This window comes from Phalacrocorax aristotelis, chromosome 21 (genome assembly GCF_949628215.1).
Source record: "Phalacrocorax aristotelis chromosome 21, bGulAri2.1, whole genome shotgun sequence".
NCBI lineage: Eukaryota > Metazoa > Chordata > Aves > Suliformes > Phalacrocoracidae > Phalacrocorax > Phalacrocorax aristotelis.
The window spans coordinates 6121709-6147950 of record NC_134296.1 but is presented as its reverse complement, the minus strand read 5'-3'; the positions used below and the strand labels follow the sequence as shown (position 1 = coordinate 6147950).

At 55.3% G+C, this 26242-nt stretch overlaps 1 protein-coding gene across 4 annotated transcripts in view; it reads right to left on the bottom strand.

The window, feature by feature from the left end:
- The window catches only part of RASSF5 (Ras association domain family member 5), a 35347-nt gene extending 13237 nt beyond the window's left edge, over nucleotides 1-22110 (bottom strand). Inside the window, exons 1-2 of one of the 4 annotated variants that reach the window (XM_075115637.1) lie at nucleotides 21798-22110; nucleotides 11191-11309 (exon numbers count right to left, since the gene is read on the bottom strand). In XM_075115637.1, coding sequence (XP_074971738.1) covers nucleotides 11191-11309; nucleotides 21798-22110 — 432 coding nt within the window. Of the gene's footprint in view, nucleotides 1-5977; nucleotides 6458-11190; nucleotides 11310-15312; nucleotides 15464-16446; nucleotides 16633-21797 lie in introns of those variants that run through there. The other 3 variants (XM_075115639.1, XM_075115638.1, XM_075115640.1) reach the window with 3 other exon arrangements.
- Between the last annotated feature and the right edge of the window lie 4132 nt (nucleotides 22111-26242).

Genomic DNA, 26242 nt, shown 5'->3' with positions numbered 1-26242 from the left:
CCAGGGCAGGATGAAAGAAGCTGTTAACAAAACAACAGCTCAGTGACTCTGCCTGTGCCTAAACCCTGGCAGTCACTGCTGGACCCGCGGCTCTCCCAGCTGGAAACTGGGAAAGGGCGACACCAGCCACCCTCGGGGCTGGCCTGGCCACGTGGTAGCACACCACGGTGTCTGCGTGCCGGCCTGCAAACCAGCACGTTCCCGTCGCCTCCGTCCCTCCACCCTCACGTGCAACTGGAAGGAAAGCGATGGCGAGACTGGAGCTGCCAGGGTGCTCCCACTCCCACCCTGTTAAAAACCTAACGCGGAACATTGCATGGCCGCGGATGCCAGAGTTCAACCACCACCGTCAGCTTGCTGGCACCATTTTAATTCAGCCGCCAAGGGGTTTACCATTCCCTACAAAACTGCAGCACCCACGGGCTGCATGGGACCACCCCGGTCACGGTGGCCTGGAGCACCCACAGCAGCACCGAGAGGCGAACCTGCATCCTCCCCCTGCCCATCACAGCCTGCTGCGAACGGGCTCCTCTTCCATAACCCACATTATTTCTCAACTGTAAGAAACATCAATTGTAAGGAAGGACGTGAGCCTCATCTGGCACTTGGGCTAATGCTTGGCAGGACAAAAGCTGCCCAGAAAAAGTGCCCCGGGACGAGGCAGGCGGCCGCGACGCACAATGCCCTTCGCCTGGGGCTGGGACAGCTGCGGTCCCAGCGAGTTAGCCACACCGGCCTCCTCTTTGCAATCTACCACTCATCTAATGAGCCGTGAGCTTGTGACAGGCTATTACAGAGGTAAAAAACCCATGGGCCATCATGATTATGGTGACATACTCTCAAAAGAGCGATTTTAAGCCAAGAAAGGCAACAACAAAGCCTCTGCAACAGATTTTTCTATTTATCTCTTTGCAAGGATGCCGGGAGAGACACACTCCACATCCAGCCGAAGAGCATCCTTCCTACAGCCTCTCACCTTGCAGAGGTCAACCCGCAGCTTAAAAACCTTTTTAAAGCAAGCAAAGGCAGCGGCTCTGCACCACACCGGACCTCTGTGCTGGGAATACCAGCTCTAGGTGGGACCTGGGAGCTTTCTGGCACGGCTGCTGCAGTACAGAGGGGACGGTGCCCTCTCTCCTCAGCTCCCCGTCCCACCACAGCCCCAGTCAGCACCGAGGGGCCAGCGCGTAGTTATGGCTTGGATGCGCAGCTCAGGAGGTGGAAGACCGGCAGCTCACGAGCCGTGGCTTTGCTGGCCATAAAACCAGACATGGAAAGGCACCACACGTAGAAAGGCTGAGCGTGCACTTCCATGGGGCACTCCTTGGAGCAAGGGCTGCCTCCCCGCAGCCACAAACCAGCCTCAGAGACACTATCCCTGCCCCCTCGCTCTCAGCCAATTTTCCTCACCAGCTATTTAGTTAATGAATTTGAAAAGCAGAACGGTGGAGATGGATTTGGCCCAACATCACCACATTCTTGGCAACGACTGTCTTATCTAGAGGCAGGTCCTCCCTGGCGTGCTTGGGCACAGGTCCATTTCCATTTACATCAGCAGTGCTATGACAATTTGCATTCCCAAAAACGCAGCCCAAGCTCTCCCTTCGGCTCCCTGTTCAGATTGCAAGAGTATTTCGAAGACCTCTGCTAAAGGGATTTGAAGCCTCAGGGCATCAATCCTCAATTCTTCTGCTTGTTATGGAAAGATTTGTCTACAACATCAGAAAACAAAGCCTGGAGAAGCGGGTCTGAGCGCTGCTGGCCGGGAGCCATGGTTCAGAGGAGCATCACCAGCTCATGCCCTGCGACCACCATCACACTGCAGCACGGAGGACTGGGAGAGAAATGCGAACGCTTCCAATTTGAGCCAAAAAGATGAGAACTGGCAGCTCAGAACTGTAAATCCAGCTGCAGCAGGGAGCGGTGACGGCTGGGGGGCAGCGGGGCTGGGGCAGCACCGCGCAGGCCCATCACAGTCACCAGAGAGCTGGGACACCTCTGCCCTTGCACAGCTCTCCATCACTGCCCAACACCCAGCGCCGCCTCCTCCTTCACCACATGCTCCCATGGTTCGCAGCACCATGTGGGGAAAGGATTGACTGCTCGAGCCCGGATGGGTGTGGGGAAGAATCATACAAGAGATTTAAAAAAAAAAAATTAAAATACATATTTCACTCCCTTTAAGAGAAGTTCAAATGAGACGCTGCAGCTTACTTTGGGGTTCAGTAGAAAAGGCAAGATAGGAGAGCATCTCTAGAGAAGGGGAGAAGGATCGTTGCTGCATTTCAGAGAGGTTAGAGGCAAGTGAAGATGGGCTCAGTGTTTTGATTGCCATGGAGATTTCACTTAGAAACCGTTTTTCCTGCCACATCCCTGCTCAGCAGCAAGAGCTGAGCAGGTCCCTCCAGGGAGCTCCATCTCACAGGGGGTCTGGGCTGGACGAGACCCCACGGGTGCCTGACCATGGAATGGTCTTTTTGCAGAGACCAGCCTGGTGAGACCCCGGCCCAGATCAGGGAGGCTGGGTGGGTCAGAGGGATCCACTGATCCTCAGGAGCAGATATCTGGGAACTGATCGCAGCCTCGCAGGGCCTAGAGAAGCCTCTTTCCCCCAGGAGAGGGGCCCCAAGGCCACTCCTGCACCCCAGGCATTGCTGGATCCCCTACAGACCCGCCTCCACTCTGGAAATCACTCCATGCTCTGACAATCCTTCGGCAGGCAGAGACAACGGGCCAAGGACAGGACCCTGCGCCGCTCCCTCGGCTCCGGCTCCTCTGCGTTGCGCCGAGCGCGGCGCCAGGCAGGGCGATGCCCCCTTTGCCCACCCAGCACAGGCAACACAAACACCTGCTGGTTACCTGCAACCCACGAACCGGCACAGATGCTGCACCCAATGGCAGCCAACTCTGGCACTGCGGGGTCTCTCCAGGGCTGGACGGGATGCTGGAGATCACCTCATCCAGCCCCAGCTTGGGTTTCGAGCACCGCCCGGGATGCAGCCCCCGTGGCGGGCACCACCTCGCGCTGCCGCCATGGAGGGCTGGAAGAGGCGCAGGAAACAGACACAGGGCCAAAACCACGACTGCCGTGTCCTCTGACTCTTGCTCAAGCTCACGTAACTCCACATCAGCCACCCCCTCCAGAGCACCCCCACTGGTCTCTGCTCTGAGCCCCAGAGCCGCCGGCACATGGTAGCGCAGCAACACCGCCCCTGCACCCCGCCGCAAACACCTCCGCGACGTCGCAGCCTCCCTCCTCTTCAGCAAAGGCTTCTGCCTGCTGGGTTACCCCAGCGCACATTCAGGGACCCCTGCCTGGCCCCATCGCCCCCACCCCTGCATCCCTCCCTGGGTGAAACTGCATTCTGTCCCTCTTGTGTTCCCTACCCTTGGTCAGAAACTTGCCCCTTTCTCCTCAAATCCGGCTCTCCCAGCAGCCACTGACGCAGGACTCGAAGCACAGTTTTGCAGAGTTTTAAGCAATCACACTTCAGGCAGAAGCCACTGAAGCCATTCAGCTGAAGAGTCACGAAAATGCCAAGTAATAGATCTCTGGGGGTGAGGTCACATCTGAGATCTAAAACAGTTCTTTGCTAATGAAGAGCGATTGCACTGATGGTTCTGAAAATAAAATTACAACATTCCTAGAAAGAGGCACTTCAGACTAATACAGTTATTTCAATCAGAAAAATCGTTTCTCTAATCACAGTGATCAAATTCCACTCTTTTGTTTTTTAACGGTGGGAGGCCTGTCTGCCTCCTCCTACCCCACATACAACACATTTTCTCTACAGAGATTGCTTCCCAGGTCTTTCAAGGCATGCCTCCCTAAGTTATCCGTATTTAGCTTATCCCTGCCCAGGACAGGGCATGCCCACGGGCCGGTGGCTGCCGTTGCTGCAGCGCTGACCACGCTGTGCATCAGGTCAGGAATCATTCCTGGGCATCTGACGGACAAATGTTGCTGTTCCCGAACACACCCAGCAGGTTAACTCACTTTTGGGTCTAAGCTGATGTTTTTTGCCCGCTGCTGGGAACAGGGACCGTAGTTGGTGGTGAAAAGCAATGCTGCTGCCACACGCAGCTCCTGCAGTGGTGGAAGTGTTCCGCATTCAATAACATCACTCCAGAGAAGATGCCAAGTGAAAAAAGTGGGGACAGGGAGTGAAGCGAAACCCAAGGGAGATGCCCACCTTGGGGCTGCACCTGTCCCTGTCCCTCTGCTTTGCTGGCTGCTCCCCGGGCACACACTCTCCTTGCCACCCTCCACCCACTGTCCAGGCTGGCCTCACCAGACCACCACCACCTCCTCCTCCTCGCCATGCTCCAGGGACAGCTCCATCCAGAGCTGAGGTCCAGCCTCATGCTCCCGCAGGACCTGCACCACCAACAACCCCCCAGCATGCCATGAACCCCCCCAAAATATTCTTCCACCAAGGCCCGAGGATGGTTTCCAACTCCAGCCGGAGAAATGCAAGGACCCACCTCCACACACAGACCCATTACGCAACATCATTTGCTTGAGCAGCAAATTTTGTGTGTGTGTGTTTTTTTTTCATGCACAGGAACCATTTCCTCCCTGTAACACCAAACCCCCAAAATGCTCCATCTTCTTCAGCAGCAGCGAGGTCTGCCACCCACGCCGGCCGCATCCAGGCGAGGAGCTGGGCGAAAAGGGGCTGCAGCAGCCCCCGACCCCTCTGCGAGGGAGAGCTCCCGAGCATGAACGTGATCAGGCTGATTTCAAAAGGTAGCCGAGGATCTGCAGTGCCCTGGCTCAAAAAGAACAGCGTTAAACCAGCGCAGGGTGCAGCACCTATTGCACTAACACCGTGATCTTTTACATCTCCTACACAAATGAATCATCAAATGACATTTGAAAACCAGCAGTACGTGTCGATTAATCATAGCGGGAGGGAGCTGCTGGCTAGCAGGGAATATCCCACGTTAAACCCAAGGGAGCATTTCTTCAAATAAATCAAAATAAAATTATCATTTGATTTAAACTCTCCCCCAGATCAAGACCCCCCCAAGGAGAACAGCCCAGGTTGCCAGGAGAGGTTGCCAGGTTGCCTCCCAACTCTACGCTGCAGAAAGCTGAAACCCAAAGCACCTGCTGAGGATTGCAGCTCAGCAGCCTCGGGTGTGTGAATATAGCAAAGCCTGGACAGGAGCACGTCAGTGCTGATGGTTTACAGGGGAATTTCTAAGTGAAAAAGCTGCTCCCCAGGCCAGATCTCATCTCTCGGTGCCACAGGGCTCTTGTTCCTGAGCAAAACCCCCACTTCCGCAGCAGCGCCTTCTCCTTTTATGCTCAGTTCTGGTTGGGGCCCCAAAGTTTGATGGGGATGTTCTTTTTTTTTTTTTCAAAATAAACACTTAAAAAACACGAAGCAGCCTTGTCAGTGTTACTGATACAGAAACCTCATCCAGCCAAGCGCTCTCTCCTTCTCCAAGGCAGGTACACATGCACCCAAGAGCCCAGAAAAGGACCAGATTCATCACTGTGTTAATAAGTTCACAGATCAATTTAGTCCTGTAACTTTCCCACCTCACAGGTGCAATTTCCACCAATGGCACATATTTTGCCAGGCCAAACCACAGGTCCCTGGCTGGGAGCCTGACCTGCGGCTGGCAGGGTCACTGCCTGCCCCCCTAAAGCAGTAAAACACACATTTGGAGTCGGCTCCTCCACCATGGGTCCCCCAGGAAGGGGCCAACCCGGCACGCAAAACGTTGAGACATGGCTGAAAAAAAAATCTGCAGCAGTGCAGACCCCCTGCACTGGAGCAGGGAGCCTGCAAGAGGCAGACAGAGCCCTCCTCCCCACCAGCAGCTCTGCCCTGACTCCAGCTGCAAGCTAATTTTGGCAGCACCTGCAGCCAAACGTGCAGGAACACCAACATCTCCCCTCGCCAGCAAACCCACCCCCACTCCCCACCAACACAGCCCTTCTCACTAGTTTTTAAGCTGTTACCTTGGCAGGGACCTTGTTCGGGGTGCTCCGAAAGAAAGAGGTTTTTGCTGTGAAAAAGCAATCCTCGAGGTCTTCATCCAAGCTACAGTACCCGCTGCTCATGCTGCTGCCGATGGTCATCGAAACCCAGCAGAGGCGAGATGCCGAGCGTGCGCGGGGCTCGCCGGGGGGCTCTGGGGGCCGGCGACCATCAGCCGTCCCCACTCCGGCTCCCACGCCAGCAGCGAGCCTGCTCTCACATCCTCAGCTTGCCGGCGCTTATCTGCAACAGCTCCTTCTGCTCATCCTCCAGAGCCAGTGGAGCTATTTCTCTTTAACAGGCAGCCGTGCCGGGTAACCCTTCCCTCTCCTCCTCCACCCGCCTCCCTGCGCAGCAGCGCTGGGGCAGCATGGAAAGGGCAGAGCTGCGAGTTTGCTCCGGCTCTTGGCGCCCGGCTTCGCTCACCACCCGTGGCGTGGTCCCCTGGGCGCCCGCGCAGCATCGCCTCCCCTTCCTGCGCTCCTCTCGCACCGCGCAGCCCTGCCACTTCCTCTTGCAAAATTTCTCACCCCGCTGCACGCCGGGGCCGAGGTGCTGGGCTTGGCCCTGGGCACTGCCCAGACCCTGGGTACCCCCAGCACCTCCTTTGCTGCCCAAAATATATCACCATGGCAGGCTGGCTTCTTGCTCCTTCCCTGTTAGCGCATCCTTGGGAGCTGCGTTGCATCTGCTGTCTTAGGGAAGCAAGCCCGGGCGGGACTGAGCCCGACTGCACTGCCAGAAGGTGATGGGGAAGGGGACAGGCTGGTGAGGATGTGGCCTTGGACCCTCCTCAGGAGCACTGGGACCCCTGGTCATCACCCTCCGGGAGGCAGTGGGTACATCTCTGCTCCTCAGCTAATTTTAGAGTGGTGGGAGCAATTTCAGCAGCGCTGGCTGCCGGCTTAGGCAGCTTCAGCTGCAGCCTAGAAAAACGCCATCGAGCTCCTTGGTCCTGTTTGCAAGAAGCACTCTCTCCAGACCGATTAAAATGCTGTGCTGGCCTTGGAAAGAGCCTCCAAGCAACAGCATCATTGCTCTTCCACTCTCCCCCTGCAGCCCTGCTGAAACCCAGCCCGGCACAGACCCACCACCAGATCTGCCTCCTCTGTCTCCCTCTCCCCTGGCCCCTCCAGAGCCACCAGCATCCCACTGACACCCTGCATTTCACCCAGCAGCTTCTAAAGCAGCTGTGACCTTCCTCCTCGTTGAAGATCACAGGTGTTTCTTGGAAAGCCGGGCGGGGGGAGGGCTCTGCTCCCCACAGGCTATCATCCTGCCCCAGCAGAGGCTCCTGCGAGGGGCTGTGCATCCATGGGGATGCAGCACATCCCGGCACGGGCTCTCTCCACCCACCTGGAAACAGGCATGTATTCAGGAGCAGGTTGACGGGACTAAAAAAAGCCTGACATAGTCTTAAAAAGGACTCTGCTTAGGCAATGCGGTATTAATGTACATAATTTTCCACCATATTTCAGTAAAGAAAGAGGGAACAAGGCCTGAGAGTATCGTGCCACTGAATAAATCCTTTCTATGCCCACACCTAAAATACTTCACACAAGACCCGGCCACGCCATCCAAGAAAGAATATAGAATGGCAAGAGGTACCGCGAAGGGCAGGGCAGGCCAGAGGTACGGGAAGGTTTCCATGCCTGGAGCCAGCCTGGATCTGGAAAGGAAGGACTGGAGAGAATCTAGATGTGACAGAGAGCCACGAAATCGCAGATGTTCACACGAAGAGTGCCGTAAGTTTAACACCATGCTTTTCCAGGCCACGCACGATCAGATTTGCAGAACTCGGCACTAGGTGCTCTGGCGGTGGATGTACAAAGTCAGACTCACCAGAAAGAGCTCACTGATAGTTATTACAAGCGAGGGCTCAGATGCAAGGCCATGGGGCGCCCACGGCGCTGCTCGCAGGGGGGCCACAGCAGCAGCACACCGTCCTCACCCTGATGTTTCTGGTCTCTCCTTCAACACCCACCAGCCGAGCAGAGAGGAGGCACCGCTGTGCCCTGATGGCTGTTCTTAAATTACTTCCTTCTGGTCCTTTTCAAGGCACAACTCTCACCATCGCTAAGTGCTATTTTTACGCCAGGCGGGTGAGCGCGGGGAGCTGGCAATAGCCTTGTCTCTAGTCCCCAGCTTTACCTCCAGGAGGACCATCAGCAAACCCCTCCTGTAAACTGGGGCTATCACTCGCTCCGTCAGGTCTCAGGGCTTCTTCGACTGGTCCAAAAGGGCTCCAAGACCTTTGCACAAGCTACCATCCGTGCCTGAAAACCTCTTCCCCTCTTGACAGGTTGCAGATGGTGTTTCATACCCTTCCATCTGTATCTGTTAGTTGAAGGACTTAAATTGCTACAAGCCTTTGATAGCTCTGTACCCCACAGCCAGCAGCATCCCGTGAATACAAAACGGGATGTCAATGTAAAGATTAGCGGGAAGACATAACATCTGCATCTCAAAGAGGAAGGCAAGAATCCAAATGGCATATTTACAAAGCAACTTGTAACAGCGCAAATAAATACGCTGTCCTCTTAGCAGCGCGCGTACTTCTGCAGCGGCACAAACCTCCTCAGCTTCACAAAGTTATATTTAGAAGGGAAAGAGGCTTAATTGAGCATGTGCATCACGAGCAGAAAGTGAGCATTAGGTCAATGAGTGGCACTGGCATCGAGTCTTCACGGAAGCCTTATTCCTCGGCATTTTGCAGTGGAAACAGGGTGCAGCCAGCTTTGCAGTGGCCCATGTGAAGCTGGATGCGCTCCCACTGCTTTGCTCCATGGGCTTCTCCAAGGAGCCCTCACTTCTCCATTGAGGTCCACCTGCTTGGGAGATCAGCTCCATTAAAAAAAAAAACAACCAAGCAAAAAACCCAAGTAATTTTGACCTACCGGTTCAGCACCAGCTCCAGTTAATAGTTACCTGCACAACAGCCCCCAGAGAACCCACCCACCAGTGACCTGCACCACATCACAGGTGGGAAGTGCACGTCCAGCTCCGCCGAAACCAGGGGCCAAACTCCTGTTGCTGCTGAGACCAGTGGAGGCTTCTGTCAGCTTCAGCGGCGTCTGGATTTCGCCCAGGGAGGCTAATCTGGGACCCAAATGTAATGTACTCTTAAGTACTTTGCTGGATCAAGGCCCAAATTATTAACGCCTGGTATTACATGGTAACAGTACTTAACTATGTGATATTTAAGTAGCTATTTCTCTGGTGCTTTTAGTTTTCTTACAGTTGATAATACTATTTAATGACTTCCAACTATGCCAGCTATTAATTTAAGTATCTTGTGTTTTCAGCATGCAATCCCCTCCGCCCAGTTCATTCAGGCACCCTGTGAGTCCCTTTCCGGAATACTGACACTGTTTTCCCTCCATCCTTCTTTTAAGCAGCAAAACCTACTTGGCCAACAGAAACACACCAGGAGCATGGCTGTGTAGTCAGCTTTACGGGCTCAGATAAACTTGAAGATTATTTCCCCTCCTCGATTATCCATTATCCACAAATGAGAACAGAGCTTTACTGCAGTGATTTACCCTCATTCACCCTCAAACCAGCCCATGCACCTCCCAGCCCCCCGAGCCTTGCAGCCTTTCCCAACAAGACAACTCTAGACAGGGCTTTACTGGGCCGAGGGTTCAGAGGTGTAACCCCCAACCAGGACCTCGAGATCGGTTTATGAATTTCTGTTTGCTGCTGTAATCGGTGAGACTTTTGTTTCCTTGGCACAAAATGCCTCCCCCTCCCTGGGATCACACCAGAGACACGTCAGAGTGATGAATTGCCACGAAGCGCAGGCTCTGTGTTTATTATTAGGACCATCAATAACCCTCGGCTGCTGTTATCGCTCTGAAGAAGAAACAAGCCTTTCTAGTTTTTCTGAAAATCACGCTTTTTCTCATGCTGCTGGGGGAAGCCCAACACCGTCTGAAGGAGAGGTAAACACACACGTATCTGGCTTCACACCCTTATTCAAATACCTCAAGGCTCAGTGGAGAATCCATTCAAAGTCCCTTTGTAACGTGTAACTTAAAAGATAAATCTCGTCTAACTTCAGGTTCCCTCCTGTCCATTTTCTGAGCAGCAACCGCCCAGCCACGTGCTGGTGTGGCCGAGCTCTGCACACCTTGCACAGCAAAGAGCAGACGACAACCAAACCCCACCGCTAACTCCTCGCACGCCCCACAGAAACCCCACATCTTCTTTGAAAAGGCGCACGTTTCCATTTCCAGTTCTGCACGAGCGCATCCAGGTCCTCCACGAAGAGGAATATAAAGGCATGGCTATAATGAAGGAGAGAATACAGTTTTTAAGAAGCATATAGATATTGAAAAGGCTCTGTGCAAGTCAAATCCACTTCAGGCAGGTTCCTAAGCAATGTTTTAAGCTTCCAGCGTAAGCTCTCTCATATCTCAACTTGCGCGGCACCGTCCGGTCTCGCTGCACCCTGTCGCACGCGCCGCAGCCTGTCCCAGCAGACACCCACAGCGGCTCGGAGGCCACCGCCGGCATCACAGACACCACGGGACCCTCGGCGGGATTAAGCACACAGCTAAGCCTTCCAGGGCGGCCCTGGGGCTTACCGCACATCCCTAATACGGATTGAAGAGTCTCGATCCCCTGGGACTATCGAAACTCTTAAATCAAGGCTATTAAGCCGGAGCTTCTTGCAAAATCCATGCTCGCGCTCTGCCACGTTGCAGGAGAAATGCACTTTTGCTGCTCCTTTCCAAGCACTTTGCACCCAGTGCTGGGACACTATTTAATGCCGGTATCGACCCTCCCTCGCAGGCACCTGGACACAGCTGGGCTGCAGCACAGGTGCCGACATCCCCGGAGAGCACCGCTCCTCTCCTGCTCTGCTCCAGGCATCCTGGCCAACAGCAGTGTTTTATGCACCTACGGAGCTCTGCATATGCATTTACGGCAAGGGGATGCCCACGTGCACAACCTCCATCACACCAGATTGCCCCCCCAAAGCGGGGCATATAGGCGAGACGTACACAGTGTATAGGCAACTCATTAGTGGGCACCGGCAGGGTCTGCGGGACCGACGGGCTGCCCTCTCTGACAAGACCTCCCACTTGTAAAAACCTTTGGGAGCAAGAAAACAGGTCTCTGAAGGAGACAAAATCGGTCACCGCAAGGCTGTTGACCCCCCCCCCACGGAGCCCCCTCCCCGGCGTACCTGGCTGCAGGGCGGCAGGAGGGTGCTCTCGGGCGAGAGCTGGCTCTGGCACTGGCCCGGCCGGCGGCAGTCCAGCTGGATGAGGCTGCGGCACTCCTGGTGGCACGTGTATCTGCAGTCTGCACGGGGGAGAAACGAGACAGTGAGGCACCCGAGACCCGCAGCCTCCTGTCAAGGAGCAGCGGGGGAGCCCCGCGAAGGGATCAGACTCCTGCCGGAGGGCAGACCGATGCTCGTGGGCACCGGCACGGCCAGAGCTGCCAGCCAAGCACATGTCCCCATTCGGGCACCCTCCTGCAGGTGGGGAGAGGTACCAGAATATCTCAGCCAGCGCAAAAATTGTTCCCAAGCCCTCTCCCTGGGGAAACCTGTGTTTCTTGCTACGATGCTGCAGCATGGGCAGCGTTCCTGCCTTTGCCCTGATCTGCTGGCACCTTAATATACCCAGTAAGGAACATGCTCAAGTCCCACCAAACCCCATGGTATGCCACTCCCCAGCTTTCCCCTCCATCTCCAAGGAGGAGATGTCGAGATGTCACCTGCAGAGCACCTGCAGCAAAAGCTTGGCCATTTCACGAGTAAAGGATGCTTCATCTGCTGACACCAGGAGGGAAAAAACATCTTTGTATTAGACAAACTATGTAAGATCACTAGATACGAATGCTTCAAGGGCCAGTTACAGTGACTGACGTACGGATCAACCATCAGACTGCCAAAAAGCCACTCCTGGAGAGGGTACGGGCACTCCTGGGCCCCGGGGAAGGCTGTGACCTTCCGTCCCCTGTGCACACCCTGCCCAGGAGCAATGAGGCACCTACGTAGTGTGTTTTCTTTGGATGCGGACCCATCCTGCTGTAAGACATTAACTAGTTCAAGGTAGGAATTGCACAGATGGCTCTGCAGAGCCCAGGTTTAACCTCTTTAGGCACAGGGTCCCGCTCGCCCACGGCTGCCGAGGGGCAGCGTTCAGCACAGCCAGCTCCATCTACCAGACACAGCGGTTATCCCATATTCGCGGTTATCGCTCCCCCAGCCCCTTCCCTCAAAGCCCTGACTTCTCCATACCCTCCTGACTACAGCTAACAACCTCCTTCCGCTTTAACAGCCCTTCTGATCCTTTAAATTTTAACTGTTGTACAAACAGCATTAAATTCACCGTTTTACACTACCTAAAATTCCAGAGTGGTCACTGACCTGGAATAAAAAATCTATTCTAAAACCAAGACAAGAGAACTCACTCAACAGGAGATGGGACTGAGTGCCTGGCCCTGCACCACCCCTGCTACCCCGCTCCAAGCTGGCAAGCTTCTATTTTAAATACTCTTCTTTTTTTTTTCCCTCCTTTTTTCTTTTGCTTTAGCATTTGGGTCATTGGTTTTGACTATCTGGGGCTCGCAGGAAAGCAAAGGAGTATCCCGTGTTTGCTCTGGAAGCGGTGATTTCTGCTCAGCCCTGCTGAATGCTCGCACACGGGAATGCCTGAGAATGAATGAGAGGAGCTGAACCACTGCTGGGAGCTGGTGCCTGAGGGGGGAAACATCAGTCTCAGGGGAAACAGGGAAACCATTTATCATTTAACATTCATCTGGCATGAGCTGTCTGTCATTCTCCTATTCCAAGTCAGTTGTCTCAAGTAAGCCTGGGGGAATGCAGGGAGACTTGCCTTTTCTTTTTTTTAATTAGAGATAAGCTGCACAGTTACATGGTAATTTAATGCATGACCTTTTGAGCAACTGGAACAGCCTTTTAACGGGGGACATTCACCAAGTCTTTGCTGCAGGTGCCAATTTGAGAATGCTCCAGTTGCAGGTTCACCGGAGCATCTGGCGCCAGCGGAGAGTCCCTCCTGTCTATTTGGTCCAGGATTTTCAGATTTGGGCAGCTGCCTCCGGCTCCCCTGGATCGCACCAGCCGGGGCAGGAAGGCTCGAGCACCTCGGGTGAAGGAGGTGCATGGTAAGAGGTCTGAAATACATAATACAGACCGCAGACATTACAGCTCCCAATCACACCCCCGGATCAGGCCCATTATGGCCAGGCATTTCTTTACAGGATTAAAGTATGACACCTCCTTAGTCACCGTCACCTATTAACAGGCCTAATCACTCAGTATCCGGCAGGGAACACTAATTTTAGAAACCCAGCACAGCTTTAGGAAGCAGCCACGTGACTGGTTTGCCAAGAGGAGCAAGATGCCTCCCACTTAGGCTTAGAGATAATTTCCATTCAAGTCAAACAAAGCAACACTTGGAAATGTAGTTTCTTAAAAAAAAAAATATTATCACAATCTTGTGAGAAACTTTGATGGCTGAAAGGAATTTCCCGTTCTCCACAGATAAAGTTTCTTAGGGGGATAAAGTTGGATAGAGCAAACCAGTCCAATACAGATGCCCATCCAGATGCCTAAATATAGGACTGCAGTCATCCTGCCCACCCCCAGGCTCCCACTCCCACCTCCCGAATACCGCAGATGCTGTGGGGAGTCTTTCAATCCCACCTATGTGCAAGTTCCAGATCTGTAGGTTCGGGAGGCAAAAGGAGAAGGCGCAGGTCGGTGGCAGAGTGCCCAGATCCTGGCCCCAGCCATGACAGAGGCGCCAAGAACCTGACCCCAGCCAGGCTCTCACCTAAAGAAAAACATCCTGCCACCCCAAAGCAACACCGCACCGGAGACCGGAGCTGACTGCCCCCAAAATTAGGATGGAAAAGGTCAAAAGTGTCCCAACGCCTCCCCTGTGATGCTCTTAAACTCTTAAACTCTTGATTTCTGGCCAAAGTTTCTGGTTCCTGCAGCGGTTCTGGGTGACTGCTCTGCCCTGGTGAAAACATCCCCCCCCGCTGCCCCCCACCGCAGGGCTGCCAGCCCTGGCACACACGGGACTGCAGACCCCTGCTGTCGAGAGGACACGCTTGAAACAAGCTACAAAGAAACCTTGTGTGGTGTTAAAATGAATCATAAAATTGCAGTAGTTATCTTAAAGCTCCAGTTCCTGGTTTGTTAAGTATCCTGCTATTCATTTAAAAAAAAAAAAAGGAAAGAAAAAGAAAGAAAAAGTTAAAAAAAAGGCAAATCAGAAATGCTCCCAATATCAGCAAAGTGAAGGAGAACCTTTGAAGCGTGACCCAGGTGCCATGGGAAGGCTCAGAGCCACCAAAGAAAGAAAACTAAAACGTCATGAATTTCGGAAGCGGTGCGAGACACCGCAGGTGTTTGAGCGCTGGAAGTGGGCAACGCTGAAGAACGGAGGTTTCTTCCAGCTCTGGAATCCTTCAGCCAGCTCAGGCACACCTTGAAATGTGGGCTACGCACGAGGTTTGATTTTGCAAGCCGTGCTGCTTCTGCCCTCGCTCGGCGGAGACGCCTGACGTCACTCGGGGTGACCTCAGGGACGGCTGCAGGATGTGGCCCTGCGCCCTCACGAGAGCTGGCAGGCGTCTCCTCCTGCCACCAGGCACAGGGCAGGACCCGCGGCATCGCCACCAGCTCCAGCGTTCACAGAGCAAAGGCAGGGAAGGGTCTTAGTCTTCCTGCAAAGCGCTTTCTGACATCCCCACCCCAGCCCCACCTCTGCCTCAAGCCTGCAGCTCTGGAGGTCTCAGCAGTTCTAGGTCTAAATCAGGTGGTTTGGGTTTAGTTTGTCTGCAAACACTGGTGAAACCCAAAGGTGGTTTTCTGTTTGTTTGGAGCAGACAAGACCCCCCTGGCGACAACCCCCCTCAGAGGTCCCTGCGCCACGGCAGGGTCTGGGGCGCAATCCCAGCTGCCAGGGTGACGCTCCTGAGCATCACTTACTAAAAGGCAAATTTTCCTTTTGAGTGGCAAGTGGGGCCGCACCGACACCCCAAGCCGTGCTCTGCTGCGATGCCCTCGCAAGAGCGGGGACGCAGAAGGAGCCGGAGCAGAAGTTGAAGCCGCCCGGTGCCACCGGCACGGCGGCAGGAGAGCGTGCCAGCCCCGTGCCTGCCCCGCTCCCTGCCGGGCAGGGTCCCGTGCAGCCGTGCTCTGCAGCACGGACCGGGCAGCGCTGCAGGAATCCCCTTACTCCTAATTAGCAGCAGAAAGCCTGTGCACAGCAGCAGCCGGCAAATATGCCCAAACGCACCGATTTACACCACCACCTACCTCTAACCAGCAAGACCTCCCTGCTCCGCCTCCTCAGCAGCTGGAGTCCCTCAGACCAAGACTTTGACTTGGGAAAATGCCTGAATATTTTGCGTATTCTCTTTGTTACAAGCCCAAAGCAAGCGGCTGCCCCGGCTTTCCCGTCTGTCATCCTTGCAAGAGGAGATCAATAGCTTCCCGGGCACACGGAGCCAGGCGGGCAGCTCTTCAACACCGAACGCCGCCGACATGCAACGTGCATCGGTGCAAGTTACGTCTGCTTCCACAGGAGACCTTCCCCACCCCCTGCCCCGAGATAAAACAGTGACATTGTCCATTTGCAATCTGCTGCAATTTGACTGATTTCTTTCTTTTTTTTTTTTTTTGAGCAATGAGTCAACACACAGCTCAGAGCTTGTGCATCTCTGGGCTTGTCCTGTTAGCCATGGAAAACTTTCTATTTCTGGGGCTTTTTGCTTGATAAGATAAAACAACCCAACGGAAGAGATTAGGGAGAGAAAGCACAGGACCCAGCCGTACGCTGGGAGGGCTCTTTCCAATACCCTCTCTTCACTTCGCTGCTTTTCCCCTACAGTCATCTAAAGTTTAAGAAAAAAGTCCCTGATGTTTGATTAAACATCAGGGATGTTAATAGAGATTAACTCTATTTAGAGATTAACTCTATTTATAATACCGATTTAACCTCTGCAGGGTTTAAGATCAATACCACAGTCCTTTCACAGCATCCATCAGTTACAGCTATCCCGAGTGTCAAATGATGGGGTGGGACACGAACATCAGCTTAACGGCACGCTTGAAATCTGCCACTTTGTACCCTCTATGTCATGCCTGTCCCCTCTCTGCTCAGGGCTCCTCTCACAAACAGACCGGGCTTCCAGCACCCTGCACAACACATTCTTGCTTTTATACAGGGACTAACAAAGACAAGATTTAACTAGTCCTAAAAATCACACCAAGCAGCATAAGCAATGAGTTAACACAGGGGACTTTCTTATTCACCCCTTGCCGTCCCAACACCTCGACAGCACCTCCTGAGCTACGCGCATCCCTTCTTCCCACACCGAGACCAGCAAACTCAGCTAAACTGGGCCAGGGACAAAGCAGGGGGAGAAAAGAGACAGCCCAAAAACTAACCGGTGAAGTATGAGCTGGAGCCTTGGCTGTTACGTCTCTCCATAAATCCTTCCCAAGGCACCGGACTGGACTGCAGCAAGAAACACGTCCCTGAAGAGCCGAGCTACTCCAGCAGCCTGCCACACGGCTCTGGGCAGGTCACCGTCCCTCCCCACACCTCCATCTCCCGAGCAAACACCCTGCTTCAGGGAGCCTCAGCGGGCGGGATGCACCCCGGCACCCCACCCTGTCCTCACCCGACCTCAGCAGCGCCTGCCCGGCCAGCACCATCCCAACCTGCCCGAGTCACCTGGGAGCAGCAGAAGCCTCAGGAATCCATCTAGACCAGCTAAATAGGACAGAAATGCAATGTGCTGTGGGTCCTATGAACTGTTAGCAATTATTATCTACAGTGGCAAGGCCAGAGACACAACAGAGCGTGGGAGGAGGTCTTGGAAGAACATGAAAAACCACCATGTCCCACAGAGCGCCACTGGTGTGAGCGGAGCCTCAGCCCAGAGAGGCTGGGCGCTGCTTTTTAAGAGCGTCCACACCTGCTAAAGAATTCAGTATCTTAAGCAAATATCTACTTGAGAACCAGTAATATTAGAATTGTAGTTTGCTCTACAAGCTAGAAAGAAGAATGGTGCGTGTTTAATCAACTCCCTCCTTAAAGAAATAGGTCCTGATTCAGCACAGTACTTGAACACAGAATTAACTGTCTGAGAGATAAGGGCAGCTTCAGACCAGAGGCATAAACCCAGACAGATGCTGAAGTGCTGTGCTAAACCAGGTCTATGTCGCAAGATCTACAGATCAAAATCTGACTTCAGGTACAGCTGCATTTGCCACCGAGATCACCAGGTGCTGGATGTTGCTCCGAGGTTCTCCTCGAGGCAGCGCCTCACAGCCAGCCTTCCCGGCAGGGAAGCAGAGTGATTTTCTTACAAAGAAGCACTTCAGCCAACACCATCCTATTTCGGTAACACTGTGGTCATCAGAGCCAAGACCCACCAGGCCGACTGGGAGGGCATCCAATTCCAGCTGCCAGCGGCTCTGCTGGAGAGGCCACAGCTCCCACAGGGAAACAAACAGAAACTGTTCGTGGTCACTGCACGTGCAATAGATGCATCCGGCTTAACCCACCTGGGCCAAAGAAACAACTCCATGGGACTTCATCAACACGACCCAGGAAATACGTGGGCGGTAAATCATGGCCCCAGCTGCCAGGACGAGAGAGGCCACGGCCCGGGGGAGCCCCGCCGGCACAGACACGGCGCTGGTGCACGCCTGGGGTAAGCGCCCCCGCCAAACCAGAGGATGGAGCAAGGTGAAGGAGCGGGCGCGCTGCTGAGCGATTGCTGCGATGGGTCTTACTGCCAGTTTTGCCAACGGCTGCAGCACCAGAAACAGGAGTTTCGTATCGGCACCTGCATCATGAGGGTGAGAAAGTGCTCAAAGAAGAACTGGCCCATCTCAGGGTGCACTGGGATGGAAAGGGAGCAAAGCAGCCGACCCACGCACAGGTCAGGCTCTCACATAATTTTTCTGCCTTAAGCCACAAGATCCCCAGTCGCCAGTGACCAGCCCACTCCACGCAGTGCAGGGAGGCCCTGAGTCACCGGCATGATGCTGCCAGGAAAAAAAAGAAAAAAAAAGGCACTGTAATCCTGAGACTGCACCAAGAGAGGTGCTGAGAGCCAGGAAAGCACTCGAGCCATCGGCCAAAGCCCGACCCATCGCTGCCCTGCCCGCGTGCTGCTCCCACCGGCATCCACCCAAACCCTTCCCACCAGGAAGCTGCCCCAGTGCAGAGCTCACAGCCTGGTTTCTCTGCTGTCCCCACTCCAAAGCGAAATAAAACATGCTGAAGGCTTTGAAGCTGCGTTAGTCACCGCTGCGTTCAGATGACTGCACTCTGCCCCACCAGAACAAACACCACAAAAGCCCACAGCGAAGATGCACCTCTACAACCTGCCCACCCAGCCCCTTCTCCCCAGCTACAGCAGCCTCTTCTCTCAGGAGAAGCTGCCGGCAGCAGGACACATTTACACTCTACAGTGACATTTTTCTTTTAACATTCACTCAGGCTTCGATAGGCACCAGCAGAACAAAGGCACATATGTTAGGAGATATTCAAGACACAGAGTATAATGGCACAACTACTCAAGCCCAATTGCATCCACTTTGAGACTGAAAACAAGTATTTTTAACGAATGCCAGCAGGATGGCCTGGGGTCCACCACCGCCAGGCTCCCACCTCCCCATCCCTTCGCTTTGATGCCAATGGGAACAGCAGTGTTTTATGTCTGCCACGCACAGGACCGACATAGATGCTCCCAATAAAGGCAGTGAAAAGGCTCCCAATGTCTCAGACAATATCTGCATCAGCCCCACATGCAGCACCCATGGGTAGGCCTTGAGCTAAAACCTCAGTAGGAGCCTGTCTGCCACCTCCAGAGCCGGGAGACTGATCCAGGACAGCCTAAACCCACCAGATGCCCAAGGAAAGCTGCCCAAGGGGATCATTTCCCTGATTCCGGGCCTTGCTAAGTCTCTGAGCCCCGGCTGGAAGAGGAACTGCCGAGCACGCATCCCACGTTAGCTTTGGGAAGACAGCTCCACGCTGCTTGAGAAAGGGGAAACGGAGCCGAGGGGATTTCAGTGCGCTGCTGGTTAGCATAAAAACCATGTGGCCAAAACCCCCTCCTCGCTCAGCAGCAGGGCCGCCTCCCCCTGCCCCTTCCCTTTGTCCAGGGCAGACCCAGACCTCTGTAATTCAAGTTCTCAATGCTGCAGACAGCGCTTCCCCCCCTTGCTGGGGCCAGGCACCCTCCCACGCGGGATGCTGTGCCCATGGCACGGGCAGGAAGGGACACAGACTGTTTGGGGAGGGAGGAGGAATAAATACTGCTTTCACATTTTACTAAAGACGACCAAATCTGATGTAAATAAAAATAGGCCAGAACCGTACAAATGAAAACCTGAGTATCCTCAGGCTGTGGGTGAAAAGCAAAGCAGCAGCAACCCTGCATCAAAAGAAAAATAAATATTCACCAAGGGAGGACAGCACACCCCGTCTGCAGCTCTCGGGCATTTTTAAAAGGATGCACTATTGGGATGACAGGGAATGCAGATGATGTTATGAGCATCTCCACTGAGGTTTCCCTCCCCCCCAGCCTGGTTTTTTGGGGAATTTTAGAGGCAGAACTACTCCCAAACCTGAATAATTCTCCTCGGAAATGAAAAGGGAAATAGAGCTACTTAAGATTTGTTTCAATATAACTATGGAAAAAATCCTGCCATAGGAGAAGTCCCTCAAAAGAACTATTTATAGTATTTGCAACACTACAAAATTCTGTGAATTATTACTTCAGATCAGGAATTGAAAACACACAGCGCATTATCTCACCTGAGCCCCACGACAGCTCTGCAGGATGGCTGGTGAGAGACAACTGCCCCAACAATGTTTGTTTTGCTTCAAATAAACCCACGCTGTTTCTTTAAGCACGTTCATTCACACATTTGCCCCAGCGTGCCAGGCACGGCACAGCTGCCAGCCCCAGGGAATATACCGGCCCTCGCCAGGTTTTGAGGGAGTTCATCAGCATCAGCAGCTGAAAGCAAAGGTACACAGAGGCAAAACGTATTTACACCACCCTCTTCCGAACAACGCACCATGCAGCAAGTTCACCAGCCCCGGCGTATTCCTGTGTCACGTTGTGCGGGCCGCGTGGTGACGGCTGGGTTACATTTAATTAACAGCAGTCAGTGCTAAAGCCTTAATGCGATGCAGCAGGGCCATATGGCGCGACTGTCTCTCCCAGTTGCCCTTCATTTCCAAACGGCACCAGGAGGCATGTGGAAGAGCCCTGCTCGCACTGCGCTATGCAAATCACCACTAGAAACATTTAATTGATTCATAATTTAAGGAAAGCCAAGTGTAAGAACCAGAACGGGCTGAGCGAGGGACTAATTGCCCCGGTGAGGCTGGTGTTAGAGCACGTGCCTGGCATAACCCCCCCAAACAAACCAGCAAATGAGCAATGAAGCCTCCTCCGGAGCTGCCAGCTGGGCAGCCAGCCTTAGATGGGATGCAGCTCATCCCTCGCCCCAAATAACCGCCAGCACCAAATACCCGCCCCCCACACCAACGCTGAGGGCTCCCTCACCCCACACGCCCCTGCCTGGGTACAGCAGTCCCACGGGCACAAGCCTGGGGTGAACAGCATTGGCGTTACCAGCTTCTGCCAAAATCAAGCGGCTCAGCTGACCCCGACCGGCAAACGTTCGATTCGCCCAAGGCAGCTCGACAGCTGCATCCCAAAAGACAGGTTTCCAGCCCGCAAAAGGAGACCTGCTGACAGGCCAAGCTGGGAGGGAGCAGTTTCCCTGTCAGCAGCCAGCACAGCACACACTACCGCGTTATCCGCGACACGGGTTCACTCAACCCTCCTCTGCCCCGGCACGCCACAGCCTCCTCGTTTCCCCACTCGCACCACCACGGCTGCAACGACTAACGCAGGTCGTGCCTTTCCGAGGACCACGCAAACACCCCGCGGCACAGGAGCAGCACCCCAGGGACACGGGACTCGGGACATGGAGCTGCCCGGCCCCAGCTGGGTCACCTCCATCACCCCCTCGGGTCCCCTCCCGCATGATGGAAAGATTAATCTCTCCCGCAGAACGCAAGCATGAACAGAGCACGTGTCTGACATGAGGAAGGCGCATCTTGGTGACTCACTGGCATGAGCGCTCTTACCTGGGGAGTTCAGGCAAAGCACGGTGTCTGACAAGCTCACTATTTCTAGAGGGGTTTATACCTCGCTGTAAAGCTTTATGAAGACGAATCCTTCCTGCTCACTGAGCTCTGCCGCCCAGCGCTGATGCCAACCCCTTCGCAACCCTGCCGATTAGCTGATAATCTCTTTCCCAAAAAAAGCTTCATTTTCCAAATCCGCCCGGCAGCACCCCACCGCACCCGTGCCCCACGCCCGTGCCCGGGGACGGCGGCCCCTTCGCGGGGAGACCTCGGCCAGGTCCCCACCTCCCTCCAGCTCCCGGAGCGCAGCACCGCGGGGCGCCGGGGACCACCCCCCTCCCAGGGAAGTTCGGTGCGGGGCCCTCCCCGCAAGCCTTGCGGGTCCCCGCGGCACCTGCAGAGGGGTCTGGGGGCCCGGATCCGGGGCGAAGAGGAGGGAGAGGGTCCGGCGCTGCTGCTGCGGGTGGAAGAGCCCGGGCAGGAGTGCGGGTGCGGGACGGCAGCGGGGGAGCAGGGCTGCAGCGCGAGATGAAGCGCCCGGGCAGAGAGATGCGGGCAGGGCAGGGGTGCGGGAGAGCAGGGGTGCGGGCAGGGCGCGGGCAGCACTCACAGTCGCAGCGCAGGGCGCACTCCCGCACCGCCTCCCCGCAAAGGTCGCACCAGCCCCGGCGCGGGGTGCGGAGGGCGAAGCGGTGCCCGCGGCCGCGCTCCGCCGGTTCCCGCGGGACCGCGAAGATGCTCCGCACGTCGGGGAGCAGCCGCGGGGCTCCGCCGCGCCGCCGCAGCCGCCGCGCCGCCCTGGCCCCGCCGGGGCTCCCCGGGGACCGGCCGCCCATGGGCTCCGGGGGGGCGGCGGGGCCGCCCGGGCACGGTGTGGGGGGCGGCAGCGGGCGGGGGGACCGCCCCACGGGCGGCCGCGCCATGGGCTCGCAGCGCCGGGCGGGCGTGGGGCAGCGCAGGCGCTTTGCACTGGCCCGGGGGGGGGGGGGAGGAGACACGGCGGGGGGGTGGGGGCGGGAGGACCGGGACCGGCCCTACGGGGCACCCTCCCGTGGAACCCCCACCCACCCCCCGGAGGACCGACCCTCGGGTCCCCTCCCCGCGGGACCGATCAGGGTTGGACACCCCGTGCGATCCTTCCTTGTGGAAACTCTTCTCTCCGTGGGATTCCCCTCCCCGCGCCGTGGGATCTCCCCGCAATACCATCCGCCGTGGGAATCCCCCCCCTCCCGCCTCTCCGTGGGACCTCTCCCCACGGGACACTACCCCCCTCCCAGTGGGTCCTGGGCTGCCGGGGGGGGGGGGGAGCGCGTACATCCCCCCCCGCCCCGTCCGGGTCCCGCGGCGTGGGTTTCTCCAGGGGCTTTCTCCAACCCCCGCTGCTTGAGAGCAGCCTCAGCCCACGCCGGGCTCTGCCCCACGGGAGCTGTCAGACCACACGTGGGGCGTTACACTGCAAAAACAGGCCGGTGCAAACCCTCTCCCGGCCCCACGCGTGTGCGTGGAACAGGCTGTAAGGGCAGCTGGGGCAAACTGGCTTTCCCCACTGCAGTGACGGCAGGGCTCCAGAGCGACGCTAAAGGCAGCGAGCCGGAGCAACCATCTCCCCCAGATGAGGCTCTTGTGGTTGTGGGAAAAGCAAAAGGGAAAATACTATGGCCAGATTTTGAACTGGCTCCGGCGCTGCAGCTCCAAGGACACGTGTGCCTCGCTAGCCGGCTTGCGAACGTCTCCCCTGGGTGAAGGAGGGGTGCACAAAGGGGGTGGCTGGACCAGGCGCTGCATGGTCCTCTGCCACTCCGACAGTCTGATCGCTAAGCGACTCCCTCCTCCTTTGAGCACAAGGGCTGGGTACCACACGCGGTGCGAAGGTTCCCCCGTCACCATAACACCTGGCTGGAGGCCAGGGAGCTGCTGCCCTTTTCCCCTGATGCCGGCTGGAGCCCAGCGCACAGAGAGGGTGACACGGTCACCCCGAGTCACGCAAGACATGAGCCACAGGGCAGCTGGCTGGGCTTGTGGTACCCAGGCTGCAGGCTAGCCGTCTAACCCACACCATCCCTTCTCTGCCGCTCTCAGTTGTACCGGTTTGAAATACGTAACTCGGGCAGAATCTCTCCTGAATTTCCTTGGTTTGCGTGAGAGCAGCCGGGTGAACAGGCAGCAGTGCTGGGCTGTGTGAATCCCGGCTTCTGGGCTCACGGGAAGCCAAATTTGATGTCTCTTGTGAATTCCTGAGGACAGGATAAGCCAAGGATATCTAAATCCTTTTCAAGGATTTTAATTTGAAAGATGGATTAGAACACTGTCTCTGAGTTACAAAAAGACTAGTGTCATAAGCAGTCACTGCTAAGAGCTTCAAACCAAAGGAGCAATAATGCAGCTTGAAAAATTCTAGTTTTGTTTCGTGCTAAGTAGTGAGATTAATTTTTGGAAGGTCTTTTTCTTCCCCATTCAGGATCCGAATTCACTTTCATGTGTCCTCTGCTTCTGCCTGAGAACAGCAGCAAATTTAGTCCCGGGTAAATTGTTTCCCAGTCTTGGTATTTTACCCTGTGTTCTTCCCAGACCATTAGCAGTATAAGGAATCACCTGCAAGAAAGCAAATGACCTTTCTGAGGGAAAAGCCCTGCCTGGCACCTGGCTGGGAACCTCTTAAAACCATTGTGGGTGTCTGCAGTTCCAGCACCATCCTGGGGAACGGTTTCAGTCTCAGTTTTGCAGCGTCAGGGTGGAGGGGGCAGGACGGGATCCCCCGCCGCTCGCAGAGGGCTTTGGTTTGACTTGCCCCCGAGGAAATCCCCGGTGCCTGGGAGCCGAGCAGCCGCGGCGGGGGTGCATGCACAGCCTGGGTGCAGCCTGCAGACAACTTCCCCTGGGAGTCGCTCCAGCGGAGGCTGACATCCCCAGGGAAGGTTGTCCCCAACGCCGGAGGACCCTGTGCCCATGGGACACATGCATTGTCCCCTTCTTGCTGGCAGCTGACGTGGCGGTGCCAGGGCTGGCCGGGGCAGCTGCAGACCTCAGCTTCTAGCACAAATAAATGTAGTGTCTTCGGTCAACATAGGAAGCTTTGGCCCATACCTGCACAAGAAATGTGGCAGGGTCATTATCCTTCTCAGCTGTCTCTGCAGGTATTCAGGTCTCACAGCATAGGAAGCTCATCTAGGCCAAGGGTTAGAATATTTGGGGAAAAAAACCCCTAATTAACATTGGCAGGAAAATTCCTCTTTCATTTGGATTCCGGGAGTCCCCTCTGCAGCTGCTGTCTTAATGGCAGTTTAAGCATGACAAGGGCTATTAGCAAAAACTCTTTTTTCTTTTTGCCAAGAAATAAATCCCTTGTTGTTGAAGCCAAACATGTCCCAGGTCAAACGCTCAGCTGGTACGAATCAGCCCAGCTCCACTGAGTCCAAGCAAGTGTGGCAGGAGACCCTGCCTGGGCTCCCTGCCCTGGTCCTACAGGAGATGTCAATGAATTCAAGCTGGATTAAAAATAACATTTGTTATAAGACTAGGGGAGCCCTAGAAAATAATTTGCAGGAGAAAAGCTTCTAAGTGATGGCTTAGTTTCACCTCTTCTACAGTAAGTAGCTGGATTTGACAGTCAGGATGTTGGATTTTACAATTAAAATGAACGGGAACGTTTGGTGCCAAATTCCACTCGGGAACGTTTCCTGGGCAGGGGCAGCTCCCGGGTGCGCTTCGCCTGTTCTTACAAGAAAGCAAAGCCAGGCACAGCCCTGGAGTTCCGGGCTTATTTTGCTCCCTTGCTGAGACTCGGGGCAGCGCTGCAGCAAGACGTTCAGCTCTGGAGAATCATTATTTTGCCTTACGTCCCCCTACATCTCCCAGCAGAGATCAGAAATATTTGCTGCCACAGTCGATCCAAGGAGCATCCATGGCAGGGACCCCCTCGCCCTGTCCTTGCTGCAGCTCTGCCTCTGGGCACTGTCACATAACGTGAGCTGTGGCTCCCGGGGGCTGGGGGTGACCTCTGGGAACCAGAACAGCCACGGCAGGCCCAGGCTTGGCTTTTGGTTTAGCTAATGCGTGTCACCTCCAGAAAAGGGGCTGGAAAGGGAACTGGGGGAAAAGTGAAGGGCAGGGTCGGGTGTTTAGTTTTCTACCAAGAGACAGGTCCAGGCAGGCACTCCAAGCATCGCAACTGCTGTTGAGTCAGACACGTTTGCTTGCCCAGATGACGGCTCAACCTCTCCTTGCAGATGCACAGTCAGTCCCTGGGAGGTGCAGCGAGTCCCTCACCCTTGGACTTTGCTGGTGCTGCTGAAGTCCCAGCTCCCCATTCCCTGCTCCAACCTCCTTTAAGCCCAGCAGCCAGTCACAGTTTGCACACAGGTAGAAACCGGGCAAACACAGAGGGAAGGGTTTTACGCAGGGGACAGGAACGAATCCAAACATTTCTTAAACCTCCCTGCACATGCCTCCCACCAGTGCAGCCTCCTGCCTCGCAGACCACGGGGGCGAAGGGACCTGTGCTTCCCCCTGGCCATTTGCTGCCACCATGAGCCTCGGTAGCACAGTCCCCTTCCCAGGGTGAGGGTCTGGGGGGCAGGGGCTCTCCAGGGAGCCCAGGGCAGTGATTCATGTGTGTTTGCACTCATGTGTGCCAGGGAAGGGTGGGAAGAGCCAAGGCAATTCTGCCCATTGGTCTGGCAGGAGCCTCCCAGGTGTAAATACTCGTGTCTGAGCCCGGCTGGATGGGGGTTATCGTCCTGCCTGGCTTTGGCTGCAGCCCGGGGACGTTGCTCCCCTCTGCTGCACTACGGGATGTGGGTTGTGGGGTCTGGGTGACAACCCATAAATCACCCTGGGGACAGGCAGGAGGAGGAGGACGGAGGGGCGGCATCGCTGACTTTTCCCACAAAGAGCTCCTTGATACCATCTAACGCTTGCGCTCCCGAGACCTCAGGCTTCCCATATCACGGCTCCGCACGCTGCTGCTGGTGAGCAGCTGACTCAGCCGATAACCAGAGGATTATGGCTCCTCATAAAACCCAAGGTCAAAAAAGAGTAGGAGATAATAACTACCCC